Below are 17,216 nucleotides of genomic sequence, written 5' to 3' on the forward strand. Positions count from 1 at the left end.
CACGCCTGTGGCCTTCACGTGAGCGGCTTCCCCCCCCCCCCAACCCTTACCCTACAGGAGTGAGCGTTCATGCAGTCCAACCAAAACTAGAAGGGGAACTAATGTGATGAAAACTTTTCACATTAACGAATCACATAATTTGGTCAATTTTTATGCATGTCGTTGCCCGGGATTTGTGAGCGGAACAACGTAATATTTTGATGGAAAAAAAAATTGAAAGTGTGTACAATAGTTGTTGAAAAACATCTCCAGAGTACACACAATGAAGAAAGTTTAACAAAGTTTATGTCTCAAATAACTTTCTTCCTGTATTAGTTTTAGTGATGTATGCAACCTGCCTTGTCCTTGATATTGTATTTCACGATCGCGACAGGATACAATTCTAACAAGAAATCAGAAGATACTGGTATAGTATTCATTCGAGACTGACATTGTAATATTGGCTATAGAAAAGTTAGTAAGTAAGACCATTAAGATATTTAAAGTTATATCTGTATACTTGCATTAACACAGAACACATGCGTATAACCAAGATTGACTAACAAGGTAAGACACATATTTTCTTCTTATATTTGAAAAAAAAATTAAAAAAACATAGTCGGTGATTTACATTTGTCTTTTACAAACAAACATTTTGTTCGAGACATATTTATTACCCAAAATAATGATCAAACTTAATATCATAGTTTTGTTGTGCTTCAACGGATATTAAGTTTAATAATTTTCTTAAATTGGAAAACGTAAATACATCACGAAATTTCTAGCTTACCAGGATTGTCTGGCCGATCGGCATGGGGCCAAGGGCGGCGGAAGCACTTTTAATCTGGGGGGGGGGGGCACCGACATCAAAGGGCACTTCGCAGAAATTCGATTGGACTGATGTAGCCTTATATTTAGTACCCTTTATAACTCTTATTGTATTATCTTATTTGCGTATGCACATCACTCCATCAACGCCCACCCCCCCCCCCCCTGAAGGAAAATATGCATGCTAGCACTGCAATATCCAATGTGCAAATTGGGAAACAAGGAACAAGTTTTCTTTTGAGACAAAATGAGGTGAAATCATGTAAGTTGCTAATGTAGGAATCTTCCGAATTAGAGTTTATTTCTTGTTAATATCTTAACAAATTTTTTTCCATTCGAAATAGCTTTGAGTTTGACCCACAGAAACTCATTAAAAAGTCAAGGGCGTAGCCAGGATTTGCAAAGTTGTATGCACGACTATCTGAGCGGAGCGCCACCATCGGGTGGCGCGGAGAAAATGTTTGGTTTTACAAACCCTTCAGATGGCCGGAAACGGCCCTTCCCGAGTGTTCATTCTGGTTCCCTGGCCTCTTGCTAACTTGAGACACCTCAATTTTTATGTAGAAAAAGGACACATTTTTAACCTGAGGAAAAGTGGGGGGGGGGCACGTGCCCCCTGTGCCCCCCGGTTCCGCCGCCCTTGGCATGGGGGTCCGCAAGGAGGGGGTAGGACAATAAACATATATCTCAAATGATAGGTAGCTTCCGGGACTTTTGGGGCGTTTCAAAAACATCCTAGTGAAATTGAATTCCTCTATATGAAATGTGCTTTAGTTCATTAAAACCTCTATCAGAGAACATTAAATATCTGCAAAGTGAAATGTCTCAGCTGACTCGCAGCCCAGACCTCCCACCAGGGCTTAGAGTATATATTCCGGAGAAATTCAATTCCTCTCTGGCATTTATTTTCGTGCTTTAAATTCGCTACGAGAGACCAACAGTAATGGTGTCAAAATCTCTTCCGATTGTAAAATTCACAACAAAATACCATTCTATAGATATATATATATATATATATATATATATTCAGTGAAAAGAAAAAGAAAAATGTGAATTCCCAAGGCGCCGATCTACTTGAGTGAAGTTACGGTCCATGGAACGCCCTTACGAAGGTACTTTGTCTTTTACCCATTTTTGATTGTTTGAAGTCCCAACTTACAACTCATCTTTTTATAATTCACTTTAATAACTTTTGTTTGCTTTGACTTACTTTATTCCTTTTATTACTCTGTAGGTATCTCATATTTGTACTTGTTTTACTATATAGTCCCACGTAAAGTGTTTTGAAATATTATTTTATGTAAAGCGCTATATATAAGTATACATCGTCGTCAAGATCAATATCCCGGTAGTCTATTATTTTACAATTTGTGCATTTATCTTCTTCTTTTCTTTGAGGTGGGGCTTAGGAGGGGAGAGTTGTTATATTAATTAATAAAACTTGTCTCGTGATTTTAAATTCAGAGTCAGTCAGTAGTTTCCATTCTTCCATGCAGACACAGGATGAAGTTCTTTCTGGTCATGATGCTGTGCCTGTGCGCAAGCGCACTGCCCCAACAGAGGAAGAGAAGGGGTAGGTACAGTTACTGACAGAATTTCACTCTATTATCTGAAGAACTTTGGCAAATGAAACTTAAAAATTGTTGGATATGAAGGTATTATGTCATGTAAAGGCGTAATGGAACAGCTGGCATGTCTATAGAACTAAAGGCGACGGACAATCTCATAATGTCACCTGAAGTTTTACAAAAATCTAGCACACAGCAAACAGAAGATTGCTAGACTAAGGAACTCAGTCGTATGTGTTTGTCTTTAACCTGTATCTCTTATACGTTGGTTATAGACATGTACGATCATTGTTACTATGCTTGACCGATCCCTAGTGCAATATATCAGCTCGTATGTCTTTTAACCTTTATCCTAACTACACTGCACGTTCTCTTGTCTGTTATCTCTTATATACGTTACGTTATATTGTACGTGTTTTTGTCCCTTCTGTTACTGTTACTTGTCATTTAACCTTTGAAGTAGATCCTGCCAGGTGTTATGAAATAGTAATACTGTCTCTTTGATGTTACCGAAAAACACCATCGAGACACCTTACAGGCCCCTTATATATTTATCTATAGGTCATGGATTCAGTTTTCCCACGAGAAGTTTTAACAATCTTATTGAATCTTGTTACAGGGCCTTTTCCCAAAATAGATTCCATTGTGTCTGTAGAACATTCGAGAAAGTGCTTCTCACGTGGTATGGAAGTTTCCATAGAAAGGGGTGGACTTCCAAACTCCCAACCAATCAGGGCAGATCAGTGCTTTCTAGACTGATATTTATATCGTTAGCTAATACAGGATGGTCAGGTTATTGGCTGCCTTCTGATAGTGCGCAGTGGGATTTTCGGTGTTGTAATGTATAAAAGGCGGCATGGTCCCGCATGTTCTGCACTCCGTCGTCAGTTCGTCGCTTCGTCACCATTTCATCACTCCTTCTAATTGCGTAATTGACGGAGTCAAATCATTGTAATTTTGTTTGTTAGAGAATCGACAGAGAAGAAATTAGTACCGAATCAATAATCAAATCCTATCTCGTCAACTTGTTTTTGTGAGAACTCATTGTTTTCTTCTATCTTCCGTTCGAGACGTCTCCTGAAGAAGCATAAAATACGGCATCAAGATAACCCCAGTACCTTTCTATCGCGAGTCCCGATATAGTATTACTATCGGAGGAGCCGGGCTCGTCACAATATTACACAGGATCGAAACGTCAGGCCAACATACTTTTACACATTCTTATATAGTCAGGGGCGTATCCAGGATTTTCTAACCCGGGGGGGGGGGGGCGCGAATTACTATCTAAGCGGAGCGCCACCATCGGTTGGCGCGCAGCGTACAAGAAAATTTCTGGTTTTGATACCCCCTAGATCACCGGAAATGGCAATTCTCGGGCTTGAAAATGACCAACCAGATGTACACTTTTGCCTGATAACCAGGTATTTCCCAATAGTTTTTTTTCCAATCCATAACCTTTTTGAAGATTTTCACCAGTCACACATCATGTTCGACCTCATCGCATGTCCTGTGAATCATTGCTTTTGTAGGTGATTCTACGTCGCGGCCCACAATACCCGACAGCCCCACTTTTCAAGGTTTTCAGCCCATTATTTGTTCCGAATTATAAATTCACTTCAAAACATACGCATAATGTTGCAAAAAATGTCATCTTTGGACAACCAATATAGAAAAACCTCCTTCAACCCCAAACAGACCGGTCAAAATTACACCAGTAGTGGGAAGTATGATTAAGAATGCTGGTCAGGAAATTTTCGAAAATAATTTATTGGTGTACAAATATTAAACCCTCTTATAACAGCTATTATAAACTTGGTTGAAGGAAATGAAAAAATACCAGATATTTCCGAAACCGAACACTACACACATAGGCGTAGGAGGCGGGGGGGGGGGGCTCCTACTGAAAGAAAAATAAGTTGAAATGATGTAGCTAAAGGAAATGAATCTCCTTGACAATTAAAATAAAGGTTCTAAGCATGGCCGACTAATTCGCCATTACCATGGAGGTAAAAACAGACCATTACTAATGTAAAAGCATGGAGGTAAAAACAGATGGTAAAACAGAGAATTTGACATTATTTGACCTCCATGCTTTTACTACATCTACATAAGACATTTCGTTGTTTACAATAGCATCCCGCGGTATACTGCGCAATTTCCACTGACCGTACGGTACTTGATGTCATGCGATGTAATAACCGATGCTTGCTTATATGATATTGACCAACATGTTGAACGCGCGCGAAAAATTTAGGATATATTTTTCGGGCAAGTCGTTACAGCCCCCAAATCAAATTGGGTTCCTATGACTGGAACCGCCATTTACATGCTCATTGATATGATGTCATATCTGCTGTGCTTTACAAATTCGAACAGGCGCGTTTCGAATAATTTTCCAAGGGAGGGGCGAAGCCTGTAGGCAAACTACCTAAGCGTAGCGCCACCACGAGTTGGCGCGAAGCGTACAAGAAAATTTTGGCCGAAACTGCCTCCCAGATCGCTGGAAATGGCAATTCCCAGGACCATGGGTTGGCGCGAAGCGTACAAGAACATTTTGGCCGAAAATGCCTCCCAGATCGCTGGAAATGACACTTCCCATGCCTTGTTAGTTGCATCTAAGCATTTCTATTTTGAAATTACTAGCGATATCATAAAAAATATATACTCGGGGGGGGGGGGCGTTCCTCCCCTTCCCGTCATGTTTCCCGACGACTCGGTCGAGTTCGAGACCAGCCACAGTTGATTTCATAGCACAATTGTTTAAGGTGTCCATACACACACAAGCGTTATGATAGACCATATATAGTATATATATATAGATACATTAGTGAGAGAGGTAAAATGGAAACGTCAAAAATGGATTTGTCGGTGTAAGGGGTAGGGTGAGGCGCACGCCCTTCCGAAATCCTCGATCCGCCACTGGCTATCCTGTGTATATAATAGGACTCAGCGCTGTAATTATGTCACTGTTCCCCTTCTCTTCCCTTGGCGTTTTTTTTCTTTTACTCCCTCCTTTTCTCCCTTTTCTCTCTTTCTTCTCTTTCTTTTCCCTTCCTTCCCCTCCTCCTCCTCTTTTCCCCCTCTTTTTTCTTATTTTCTCTCCTCTTTTTCTTACCGGGGGGGGGGGGCGCCCCCAACGCCCCCCCTGGATACGCGCCTGTAATACGTTGTTTAATATAGACCTGTGCGATTATTGGTATATGCTTGAAGACCCCTAGTACAATAGATCAGCTCGTATGTCTTTTAACCTTTATCCTGACTATACTGCACGTTCTCTTGTCTTTATCTCTTATACGTTGTTTCATATAGACATATACGATTATTGTTACTATGCTTAACCGATCCCTAGTGCAATAGATCAGTTCGTATGTGTTTCAACCTTTATCCTGACTATACTGCACGTTCTCTTGTCTTTAACCTTTATCTCTTATACGTTGTTTCATATAGACATATACGATTATTGTTACTATGCTTAACCGATCCCTAGTGCAATAGATCAGTTCGTATGTATTTCAACCTTTATCCTGACTATACTGCACGTTCTCTTGTCTTTATCTCGTATACGTTGTTTTATATAGACATGTACGATCATTGTTACTATGCTTAACCGATCCCTAGTGCACAGGCGCGTAGCCAGGAATTTGCCAAGGGAGGGGCGAAACTGTAGACTCGGCATTGCAAACTATCTAAGCGTAGCGTCACCATGATTGGCGCGAAGCGTACAAGAAAATTTTGGCTGAAAATGCCCCCCACATCGCTGGAAATGGCACTTCCCAGGCCTTGTAAGTTGCATCTTAGCATTTTCTTTTTTGAAAATACTAGCGATATCATAAAAACATTAAAAACAATATAAAAAATATGCTCAAGGGGGGGCTTCCCCCTTCGCCCCCCCTTGGCTACGTGCCTTATCCTAGCTTTATTCTAATTATACTGTACATTCTCTTGTCTTTCTTTGCTTAAAGCAGCGGAAGATTCTGAATCACTAAAGAAAGATTTTGAAAGATTTCTAGAAGACACCAATCAGAGAACATCACTCAATGACGTCACTGACAGATGTTCTTCCATTCGTCGAAGATGCGTCGAATCAGGGCAACTTTTCAAACGAAACGTAGTCTGCGCTAGTAACATGAAAAGATACATGAACTTGTGTCATTTGCAGATAAGGTCATGTGACCTCTTGGAACAATCGGGAGACGAACTCCAACAGAAACGGTGCCTTTGGATAGAAGTTCCCGACGGTAAGCGTTCGACAAAAAAAAGTATACCCCGTTACTCAAAATGGCCATTTAATAGTTGTCAAGCATGAGAAGAATCGACTCCGAGTCAGTGATTCAACTCGACTCCAAGATAAATTGGATCGTTAGATCGAGTCTCTGATACATGATTATGTGAGTTCTCGCTCCTAGTCCTTCTATACTCATGGGCAACAGAAGAGATATTCATGCTATCTTGAACTCATTTATTACAACTTTTTTTGTCTTCACTGAAGCATTAAACCTAAATCTGGTACAGCGAAATACGATACAACTTATCCAACAGTTTGATGCATACAACCACGTGTACAAAATACATCATGTAAACCTATAGCTAATAGATGGTTAGTTAGTTATATCATATTACTTTCCACGATAGAAATTCGAGACGGCGGTTAATTCATGGTGGGATATGAACTGCAAAAAAGGAGGAAAGTACACGAAACCCCTCTCTGAAACTACAATGTTAGAGCACAAAACAATAACTAAAGGTTTTGATATTTTCAAACAATGTCAGATCCTCTCCCTATACGCTCACCCCATCTACCACTCTCCTGTTCTCAACCCCTCGTACGTAATACAGTCTCTGTCTTTGAAATATGTGTGGTGTTTAAAGAGAGAGAGAGAGGGGGAGGGGGGTTAAAGGGGGCATTTTTGCATTTTTGTTACATTCTACACCATAGTCTGTCTTTAGCTTCTTTTAGTTTCTTGTTTCTGTTACTCAATAACAAGATGGCGATAATGGTGACGACAGCAGTGGAACAAACAGCAAGGGAACAAGTAGTACAAGTACGGATGAAGATAGTGACGTCACGGGTAGCAATAGTAAGTCCAAGAGTGATGGCAGCAACAGCAAGATGAGGACTAACGATGAGGATAGCATTGACGGAGAAAGTGAAGGTAAACATCTTCTTTAATACATTTCGTAGAATCTGTAGAAAGTCATATATATCATTAAGCCGACAACACACTGCCCTACTAGGGTGCAACCACGTTTATTTCTGGGTGTTAAATCCCCAAGGTTTACATAAGCGGTGCTGCTCTCCCCCTCCGGTCACTGGCAGACAGGATATTACAAACATTTCTTTAACATGCTTATACGGTACAACCTAATTAGTCGAAAATTGTCGAAAATTGTTTCAAGAAATGGCAAAATATAGCACCATTTTGCATTCTCCATTTTGCATTCTCCAAGCACTCTCCATTTTCCCCAAATTTTTCAGAAGAAAGGGTAACACTCGATTTAGTTCCTTCCCCCTGGAGGACTGGACACTTTAGCTCCCCCCCCCCACCCACCCGGCCGTCGTATCGTGGAGAGTCTTAGATGGTCTGACAGGGTCACGATTGCAGTGTGCGATGGTCAAGACAATTGGGGTCAGTCGTACGACGATAGGTTCTTTGGCGATTATCGAAACCTAGCTAGGCTACTACATCCACCCCATCTACCACCTACTGTTCTCAACCTCTCGTACGTAATGCAGTCTCTGTCATTAAAATGTGTGTGATGTTTAAAATGGGGGGGGGGGGAGTAAAGGGGGAGGGGAGAAGTTTCATTGTCATTTTTTTCATTTTTGTTACATTCTACACCATAGTCTGTCTTTAGCTTCTTTTAGTTTCTTGTTTCTGTTACTCAATAACAAGATGGCGATAGTGGTGACGACAGCAGTGGGACAAACAGCAAGGGAACAAATAGTAAAAGTAAGGATGAAGATAGTGACGTCACGGGTAGCAATAGTAAGTCCAAGAGTGATAGCAGCGGCAGCAAGATGAGGACTAACGATGAAGATAGCATTGACGGAGAAAGTGAAGGTAAACATCTTTTTTTATACATACCGTAGAATCTGTAAAAAGTCATATATATCATTAAGCCGACAACACACTGCCCTACTACGGTGCAACCACGTATATTTCTGGGGTTAAATCTCCCAGGTTTACATCAGCTGGGCTGCCCTCCTCCTCCGGTCACTGGCAGACAGGATATTACAAACATTTCTAGTGCATAAATATATAATATGCTTATACGGTACAACCTAATCAGTCGAAAATTGTGTCAAGAAATGGCAAAATATAGCACCATTTAGCATCTAAGCACCCTCCATTTTACACACATATCTCAATAGAAGGGGGGAACACTATCTTTAGTTCCTTCCCCTGGACAACTGGACAATTTCGCTCCCACAGTTTTAGTGCTGAAAAATATAACATGCTTTTACGGTAAAACCTTATCATTCTAAATTTGTTTCCAGAAATGGCAAAATATAGCACTATTTTGCATCTAAGCACTCTCCATTTTACCCAAATTTCTCAAAAGAAGGAGGAACACTATCTTTAGTTCCTTCCCCTGGAGGGCTGGACACTTTAGCTTCCCCACCCACCCCCCATCCCCGACCGTCGTAACGTGGAGAATCTCAGATGGTCTGACAGGGTCACGATTGCATTCTGCGAGGGTCACGACGACTGGGGTTAGTCGTACGACGATAGGTTCTTTTGCGATTATCAAAACCTAGCAAGGCTACTACATTCACCCCATCTACCACCCTACTGTTCTCAACCCCTCGTACGTAATGCAGTCTCTGTCTTTGAAATATGTGTGTGAAAGGGGGAGGTAAAAGGGGGGGGGGGTGGGGAGAAGTTTCATTGTCATTTTTTCATGTTTGTTACATTCTATACCATAGTCTCTATACCATAGTCTGTCTTTATCTTCTATTTGTTTCTTGTTTCTGTTTCTCAATAACAAGATGGCGATAATGGTGACGACAGCAGCGGGAGAAACAGCAAGGGAACAAATAGTAAAAGTAAGGATGAAGATAGTGACGTCACGGGTAGCAATAGTAAGTCCAAGAGTGATAGCAGCGGCAGCAAGATGAGGACTAGCGATGAAGATCAAGGTGTGACGAGCGGTAACGAATATGTGACGAAAATTGACGGAAAAAGTGAAGGTAAACATCATATCTAATATATATATATATATATATATATATATATATCGTTAAGCCGACAACACACTGCCCTGCTGATCGCGGCGATCTGACGGGTGGGGCGCAGCCATGTATATTTCTGGGGGCTCAATTCCTCAGGTTTACATCAGTGGGACTACATTCCCCCCTCTCTGGCAGCGAGAATATTACAACATTTCTAGTGTATAAATATATAACATGCTTATACGGTACAACCTTAACAGTCGGTCGTTAATTGTTTCAAAAAGTTGCAAAATATAGCACCATATTGCATCTTAGCGCCCTCTACTAATTTACCCAAATATCTCAAAAGAGGGGGCTAAGTCCCTCAGGTTTACATCAATGGGGCTACCCCCTCCCCCTCACTAGCAGACATGATATTACAACATTTCTAGTGTATAAATATATCACATGCTTATACGGTACAACCTTAACAGTCGTTCGGAAATTGTTTCAAAAAGTTGCAAAAAATAACACAATTTTGCATCTATGCACTCTTCATTTTACCCAAATTTCAAATTTTTCAAATGAAGGGGATAACACTATCCTTAGATCCCTCCACTTGGCGAATTGACACTTTACCTCCCCCCTCCCTGTCTCAACGTGGGGAGTCTTAGATTGTCGGACAGGGTCATTATCGCTTACGATCACCACTAATCAAGACTGACCCAGTATTGATTCGCGTCTGCTTCAGTCGTAGAAAACAACATGTATCGTTTTCCCGACTGGCAGACTACATTGTGCGAGGGTCACGACGATTGTGGTCGGTCTTACGACGATAATAGGTTCGTTGGCGATGATAATAACCTAGCTAGGATACTATATATACATTCACCCCATCTACCACCCTACTGTTCTCAAACCCTCGTAGGTAATGCAGCCTCTGTCTTTGACATGTGTGGGTGTTAAGTAGGGGGAAAAAAGTTTCATTTCCAATAATAATAATATTAAAGTGAAAACGTTATGCTAACATACATTGCGATATACCATCCAGGGTCGTATTTACTTTGTTATGAGAATGGCATGGCACAGGCAGACAGCTAAGCTACTACATTCAATATGAGCTGGGTCTTTTCCGTCTTGTTGTTGTTTAGTCGGATTGTATAAACGGTCGGCTTTCTATTGTATTGATGCTGAAACTCCAACACAATATTCGCATTAATCACCCACTGATCAAGTGTCCCATGTGTCCCAAACAGTGAAAGGCAAAAATCGTCACGCAGTTTTCATTCTCAGATATAAAGATTTATATAGATATTTCAGACCAATATCGCAAATTGTGATTTTGTGTTTTTTTAATCCTAAAGGTCGCAGCAGCTCAGAGATTACATTTACTTCAAATTATGAAGATGTCTCTTTGATATGTGAGTTTTTTTTTAAGGATCAGTAGTCAGAGGCAGTACATTTGAGTCCGTCAGGGGGGGCATTCGTCCCCCTGACTATATGGACGCTCCGCCACTGCCCACCACCAAACCAAAGCACACCCCCCTTCTTCCCGCTTCAGTCCTCATCCCATGTTTTCTAACGAATAAACTTTTCCTTATCTCTTTAAAATTAGTCTCAAGCAGTGATGAAGAAGATGTTTTCACTCCTACAGGTAAGAGGCACTCCTCCTCTCTTCTGCTCCCCTCCCCCACCCTCTCTCTATCTCTCTATATGTCTTTCACTCAAGTCCACTCCATCAAGTAGAATAAACATTATGCGATTTCATCGTATAGGTCTAGGTATCATACATGAACTATATTCAAGCTTTTGATTTCATTTTATTTTTCAAAACTATTTTTTCACTCTTTTTTTAATAAAACGTTATGAAATATTCTAAAGCCTCAATTCTTGTGTGAAAACATTATTTTTTTTACTTTCCTTACTTATAAATGTATATATTATGCAATGACGTCACTTTTTTAAGGCCTGTTTTTCATTCATAGTAGTATTTTGAACTTAGAATGACCAATGAGAAACTTCCCCATCTTCTGAACAAAAAATGTTCAAGTTTTTTCCAAATATTTTTTTTACTGCAGGTAACGATAGGGATACGGATGGTAATATAGGTAAGTCAAAGTGAAATGTTAATGTATGTTATCAGGTTGTCATGGTAATTAAAATGTATATGCTAAAATGATGCTAGATGGGAAATTAGTAACAGTGATATAGTTAAACTGTTTACGCATGCGCAATACTGTTAACGCTATGGCGGACAGAAGGCTTCCATTTGGAAGCAGGACACTTCGCCCAACAACCATTTCGCCCAACTGCCATTTCGCCCAACCTTACCATTTCGCCCAACCAGCCTGGTCATTTCGCCCAACCAGCCTGGTCATTTCGCCCAACCAGCCTGGTCATTTCGCCCAACCAGCCTGGTCATTTCGCCCAACCTTGATTAAATATGATACTTCAAAAGGAAACGTTCGGGAATTGTTAAAGTTACAGGATACGAACAGAATATTAAGGAATCTTGAGGATAGATCAGTGTTTTAGGAGTTAGTGCGGGTAGGTTCGATAGTAAACGTTCGGGAATTATTAACGTTACGGGTTACGAACCGAGTATTATAAGGAAACTTGAAGTCGTGGTTAAATTGATTACATATGTGGTTACATTGATAAGGTGGTTACATTGATTAATTATAGTACTTCAATATTACGGACGGGTTTTATATATATATATTTTTTTCAATTTAATAAGGAAACGTTCGGGAATTGTTAGTCAGTAGGATGGATCAGTGTTTAAGGGGTAAGGTTTGAAAGGTTTTTATGAAGACCGATTCCCCTGTGTTTGTATAATAATATAACTTCCATTGTATGCGTAAACGCCTAAAGTAGTGTAATCCTCCCATTATACCCGAAATAACTGCTCAGACTTTGATCGATATCGAGCGGACCTCACTTTTTTCATTTACCTATTACGAAGTAACCTAATCCAAAATAAATCAAATTGAACTAGTGGAATAGAAAAAGTAATATTATTCTGACTGAATATTAGAAAAAATAAGGTTGGGCGAAATGACCAGGCTGGTTGGGCGAAATGACCAGGCTGGTTGGGCGAAATGACCAGGCTGGTTGGGCGAAATGGCAGTTGGGCGAAATGGTTGTTGGGCGAAGTGACTAGAAAGCATATAAACTTAGTGGTAAAACCGATGCTACTTTGTTTCATTTTTCCTTCCCCGTTTTTTCTGAAATTTCGTCAAGTCACTTATTTTACGACACTGAGTTCGTGCTTGGTACCATCTTCAAAATTTATGAAAAAGATTATGACGGCTTATAAATCTGTATAAATATACGGGATACGCAAAAAACCAAGGCTGTAGCTGACCCAGAGAGACCTTACATAGACTTCGCACTCATCCTATTATATTGCTATTTTATCAATGAGTGAAAACAATTCCAAGGTAACAGGTAGCACAAAGGGGCATGACTTCTCCAACTCTATCTCTCACACCTGATCGGATAGACCAGTGATATAAATAGCACCTCTCTGGATATACCATGGAAATGCCATGTTTACACTTTCAAGATCTACTGAGACCCCCCCCCCCCTCCCCTTCTTCAGCACGTCCCTATACTGTCTCCATTATACGCTTTCCAATGCATGGAACTATCTGGTACATTGCGTTTACAGGCTTTAACCGGTTGGTATTTATCAATTTTATCGACTGTATTTCTTTTTCTTTCTTTGAAGGAGACTTTCATCAGTGAAATCGTGAAAAGGTAAATTTAATAGTAATGATAGCATATATATATAAGGAAAAGTCGTTGGGCACGTGATCTCGAGACCTGATGTTGCTGCACACACCATAACTGTGAGTTAATTTGAAAGAATCATTTGAATTTACAATTTCTTTTCACGAGCAAAGGTACTGAATATACATGTTATATAGGCCTATAGGTAATTACATTCTGCTATGTTCTTAGTACATTAGTGTAGTCTTACAGAAAACTGACTGTTAGAACTATTAAAGTGAAATTAACTTACTCTGATATCTGAATGAAAATCGGCAGACCTGAATACGCGTTTAAGAGATATACGTGTGCTTATGTGTGTTAGTGTGTGTGATTCTGTATGTGTGTGCGCCTACAATCAACCCACTGGAAAAAGGAAGACATTTCCATGGTTACGGTGCCAGATAAAACTAACATGTCCATAATTTTCAATGAGACTAAACTTAAGGTAGTATCTATATATAGACTTTCAGCTACACGTCAATTTTAATGACATAAGCAACAATTGAAAATATGAACTTCTGTCTAGCCTTGAAAGAAAATACTTTCTTTTTATTTCCACAGAATCGACAGACGAACCGGAGAAGGCCCATTACATAATTCATTACAACATTTAAAGGTTATACATTATAAGTATACATATATTCATATGTATGCTTTATATCAAGTAGTGGGGTTTTTAGTTTCTCTATATGCCAGGGTTCCTTTTCATTTAGTAGTAACTTGACTTTGTATTTGATTACCAATGCCAACTGTTTAATATACAGAAATAGAGCAAAATAAAACTTAACGAAACGTCAAAGAACGATGCTCTGCACTACATATATATTAAATTAAGTTAGATTAGTTTAGAATACTACATTTTCCTAGGGTATGTTTCTCTTCTATAGACACATAATCACATCATTTCAACAAATGGCCATGGTTTTGAGAAAGTGAGTATACATTATTCTCTACCATATACCCCCCGCCACCCGGGCGGGGGGGGAGTAATTAACTGACCACGAGGCTGTTGGTCCTTCACTCATCACCTCTCGACAGGCCTGCTCCCGACATTAATTACTCGTCTTAATTACTCGTCATTAATTACCCGCTCATTAGATCGAAGACAATCACATGCACTTTTAATAATACGTTAGCTGTTTAGCGGAACATATATTAGCATATATACGTCAAATATTGACTAAGGTATGCGTTTATACTTTGGACTAGTAATAATAATAATAATAATCGGGAAAAGTCCATACGCTATTGTACAACTCTGCAGCAAATAACTCAATAGTGTAAACAAAGTTTATCATGGTAAGGAATTAACACAGGTATGTATCTGAAATTATCAGAGACAACACGTGCATTTATTCACTACGGTCATGGCAATTTTTCTGTTTGTTCTGACTCTTATTACGTCAAACTGATTTTGATCAATAATATAAATGAAACATATACGAGTGATATATGATGATTAATGCCCCGAACTGCCTCCATGCACAAGGAAAAACGTCGTTATACAGGCATGTACTATACAGCAATAACAGTATACATAACATCTACCTGAAATGTCAATGGAAGTCCCTAAATGAACCTACTGAAGTGACGTTGTCATTTTTTTTGCATTTGAAGACGATGAAATCACCTATAAACAAGACCAGTAACGCTGAAGAAGCTCAGCTAAGCTTCTTTTTGAGAAATTTGTTTTGATTAGTAATATTTTGGACGGTGTCATGTCCTTTCCTCCCATGCATCTCCCTTTTCCCTTGCCTTATATGCTCCTTGTTAACAAACACATAGTTGGATACAATGTTAGAAAGTTGTAAACATTTGTTCTGAAAAAAAGATAAATGTAAGTTGCTTTTATTGAAATGAACAATGATAAAAGTTTGAAATATATTTGAAGAATCAAAAGGCTGTAATTAACGTTTAAGTTGTGTTCTTGAATACTTGAAATACAGAGCTGCCTTGAGTTTGCAATATATATTTAAACCAAAATGTAAAACTGTATCGCGGTCTGATGGATGACTTCATCGGAACAGAGGATAAGCCAATGTTATCCTTGTAAGATATCATGACAAAGCTTTGTTTATATGAGTCCAGCAGATACTGTTGATCTTTTTCATGAATTTTGACCTTCACAAAATCAATACATTTATTATAAATATGATACCTTCTCATGGAGGTAGGAGACTTGTCAACATTACATTTCCTTAGCTATGGTGGTCACGATGTTTTCACATTTGAGCTAGTTGACGTCAAATGACTTCAGCCTTACTAATATCAATGGGTTTGTCCAACAAAGAAAGGGTAACATGCATGTTTCCGTTCAAGAGATAAGGTAGGTACAAGGTTTCCCCTCTTTATCCTGATAACTTCAAATGACTCTTAACCTCCAATAAAAACAACAAGGTCCCTATCTAATATGGGCAACCAATATGCCAAGTATATATATATTGCCAAGCAGCTACAGTTTTAGAGATATGGGTGTTATAAGAAGGCAGTGCACATCACACGCATACCAACCCATATGTCCAGAGCCGAATATATAAGGCTTTGCATATACATACTCACACACGCTATCGGAGTTCATAAGTTTGGATTGTCATTGGATCTATACTGTCACGAACTCATTTGATGCAATAGATCGTTGTACTTATTACTAGGGATAAGCTATACCCATGCATTGCAAACACAAAGAACCAACAGTATATGCACTTCGTAGTTTTCACTCTTGCAATAAGAGAAACGAAAAACGTAATAAAATATTCCTTTTGTACATCTGCTAAACTGTGGATATCATGTTTGATGCATCTCATCAAAACGTCAATTTACATGTTCCTTCTACGCTTCCGTACCAACCTGCTCTTTCATTACTGTGCACTAGCGCTCATGGAGAACCTGGGATATTTATAGATTAGTTGGAAAGTCTATAGAAACTACATCAATCAACCGTTATTGTTAAATGGTGATGTCCGAAGTGTAATCATGGTCCAACCACATCATGCTTGATACTCTCAAGTATGGAAGAGTTCTGTTTGTGGGGCCGTCGATTAGTGTCAACACGGGGGTGGTCAACTTATGAGCTGTCCAAGAGTACAACATAACTGAAATCTTTATACAGAAGGCAATGTTTTGGGTCCTCACATGACGACACTTTTTGCCCTGAACAAGGTTAAATTGGTTCACCATCATTGGAATGTCATATCCACAACATTTCAGCAAATTTGAAAAGGAATAGCATTTTTTAAAGTTTTCAGAAAATGACCCCTCGTGGCCTCTATTACTTTTGATATATGATTGCATGTATAAAACTTAACTCACACAAACTTCTCACGAAATTTCAGCCAAATCGAAAAAAAAATAAAATGACGAAATGGTCGTCATTCAAACACGGTGGCAAAAAGTGACAGAATTTAGGCAAAATCACACGATAGCTATATACCTCACCTGAAAGCTTTCAGCTGAGCTAAAGATCAGAAGGATTGAACATAGTGATTGGGGTGGGGCTAACAAGAAGGATGGTGGCACAAATGTGTGTGTGGGGGGGGGGTAGGGGGTGCAAGTCGTCTCAAAGGTAGATGGGCCCCACTTGCCCCTACCTGGTTACTGGCCTGATTTTATCAAATGGCATATGATCAAAATTGTTCCAAAATCAGTGTTTTATGAATACTGAGAATATTTCACTTAACATTCAGCTATATATATATATAACCTGTATCATGGATTGACGTACGTAAGTAAGTGCGGTCAAAGGTCATTTTAAAATTGATAGTATACAAAGTGTTGAGTTAAATCATAGAAAGGCAAATTTTGGTACGCGTTATCATATAAGAATTAACCATTCGGATCGAGTACGGATGCAGTGTACTTTAAACTTAGACGACACAGGCTTTATATGAAAATGAAAGTAGGCCTTCTTTATA

The 17,216-nt window shown here is 39.4% G+C and overlaps 1 protein-coding gene across 6 annotated transcripts in view; it reads left to right on the forward strand.

The window, feature by feature from the left end:
• The first annotated feature begins 369 nt into the window (after nucleotides 1-369).
• Nucleotides 370-17,216, forward strand: part of LOC139961887 (uncharacterized) — a 102,718-nt gene continuing 85,871 nt past the window's right edge. For 2 of the 6 annotated variants that reach the window (XM_071961517.1, XM_071961519.1), the window contains exons 1-8: nucleotides 371-546; nucleotides 2,304-2,380; nucleotides 6,338-6,613; nucleotides 7,361-7,528; nucleotides 8,270-8,437; nucleotides 9,367-9,567; nucleotides 10,893-10,949; nucleotides 11,144-11,182. In XM_071961517.1, the coding sequence (XP_071817618.1) occupies nucleotides 2,311-2,380; nucleotides 6,338-6,613; nucleotides 7,361-7,528; nucleotides 8,270-8,437; nucleotides 9,367-9,567; nucleotides 10,893-10,949; nucleotides 11,144-11,182 (979 nt within the window). In that variant the 5' untranslated portion in view covers nucleotides 371-546; nucleotides 2,304-2,310. Of the gene's footprint in view, nucleotides 547-2,303; nucleotides 2,381-6,337; nucleotides 6,614-7,360; nucleotides 7,529-8,269; nucleotides 8,438-9,366; nucleotides 9,568-10,892; nucleotides 10,950-11,143; nucleotides 11,183-11,606; nucleotides 11,637-13,261; nucleotides 13,291-13,866; nucleotides 15,213-17,216 lie in introns of those variants that run through there. The other 4 variants (XM_071961522.1, XM_071961518.1, XM_071961521.1 and 1 more) reach the window with 4 other exon arrangements.

The sequence above is a fragment of the Apostichopus japonicus genome, chromosome 20 (genome assembly GCF_037975245.1).
Source record: "Apostichopus japonicus isolate 1M-3 chromosome 20, ASM3797524v1, whole genome shotgun sequence".
Lineage (NCBI taxonomy): Eukaryota > Metazoa > Echinodermata > Holothuroidea > Aspidochirotida > Stichopodidae > Apostichopus > Apostichopus japonicus.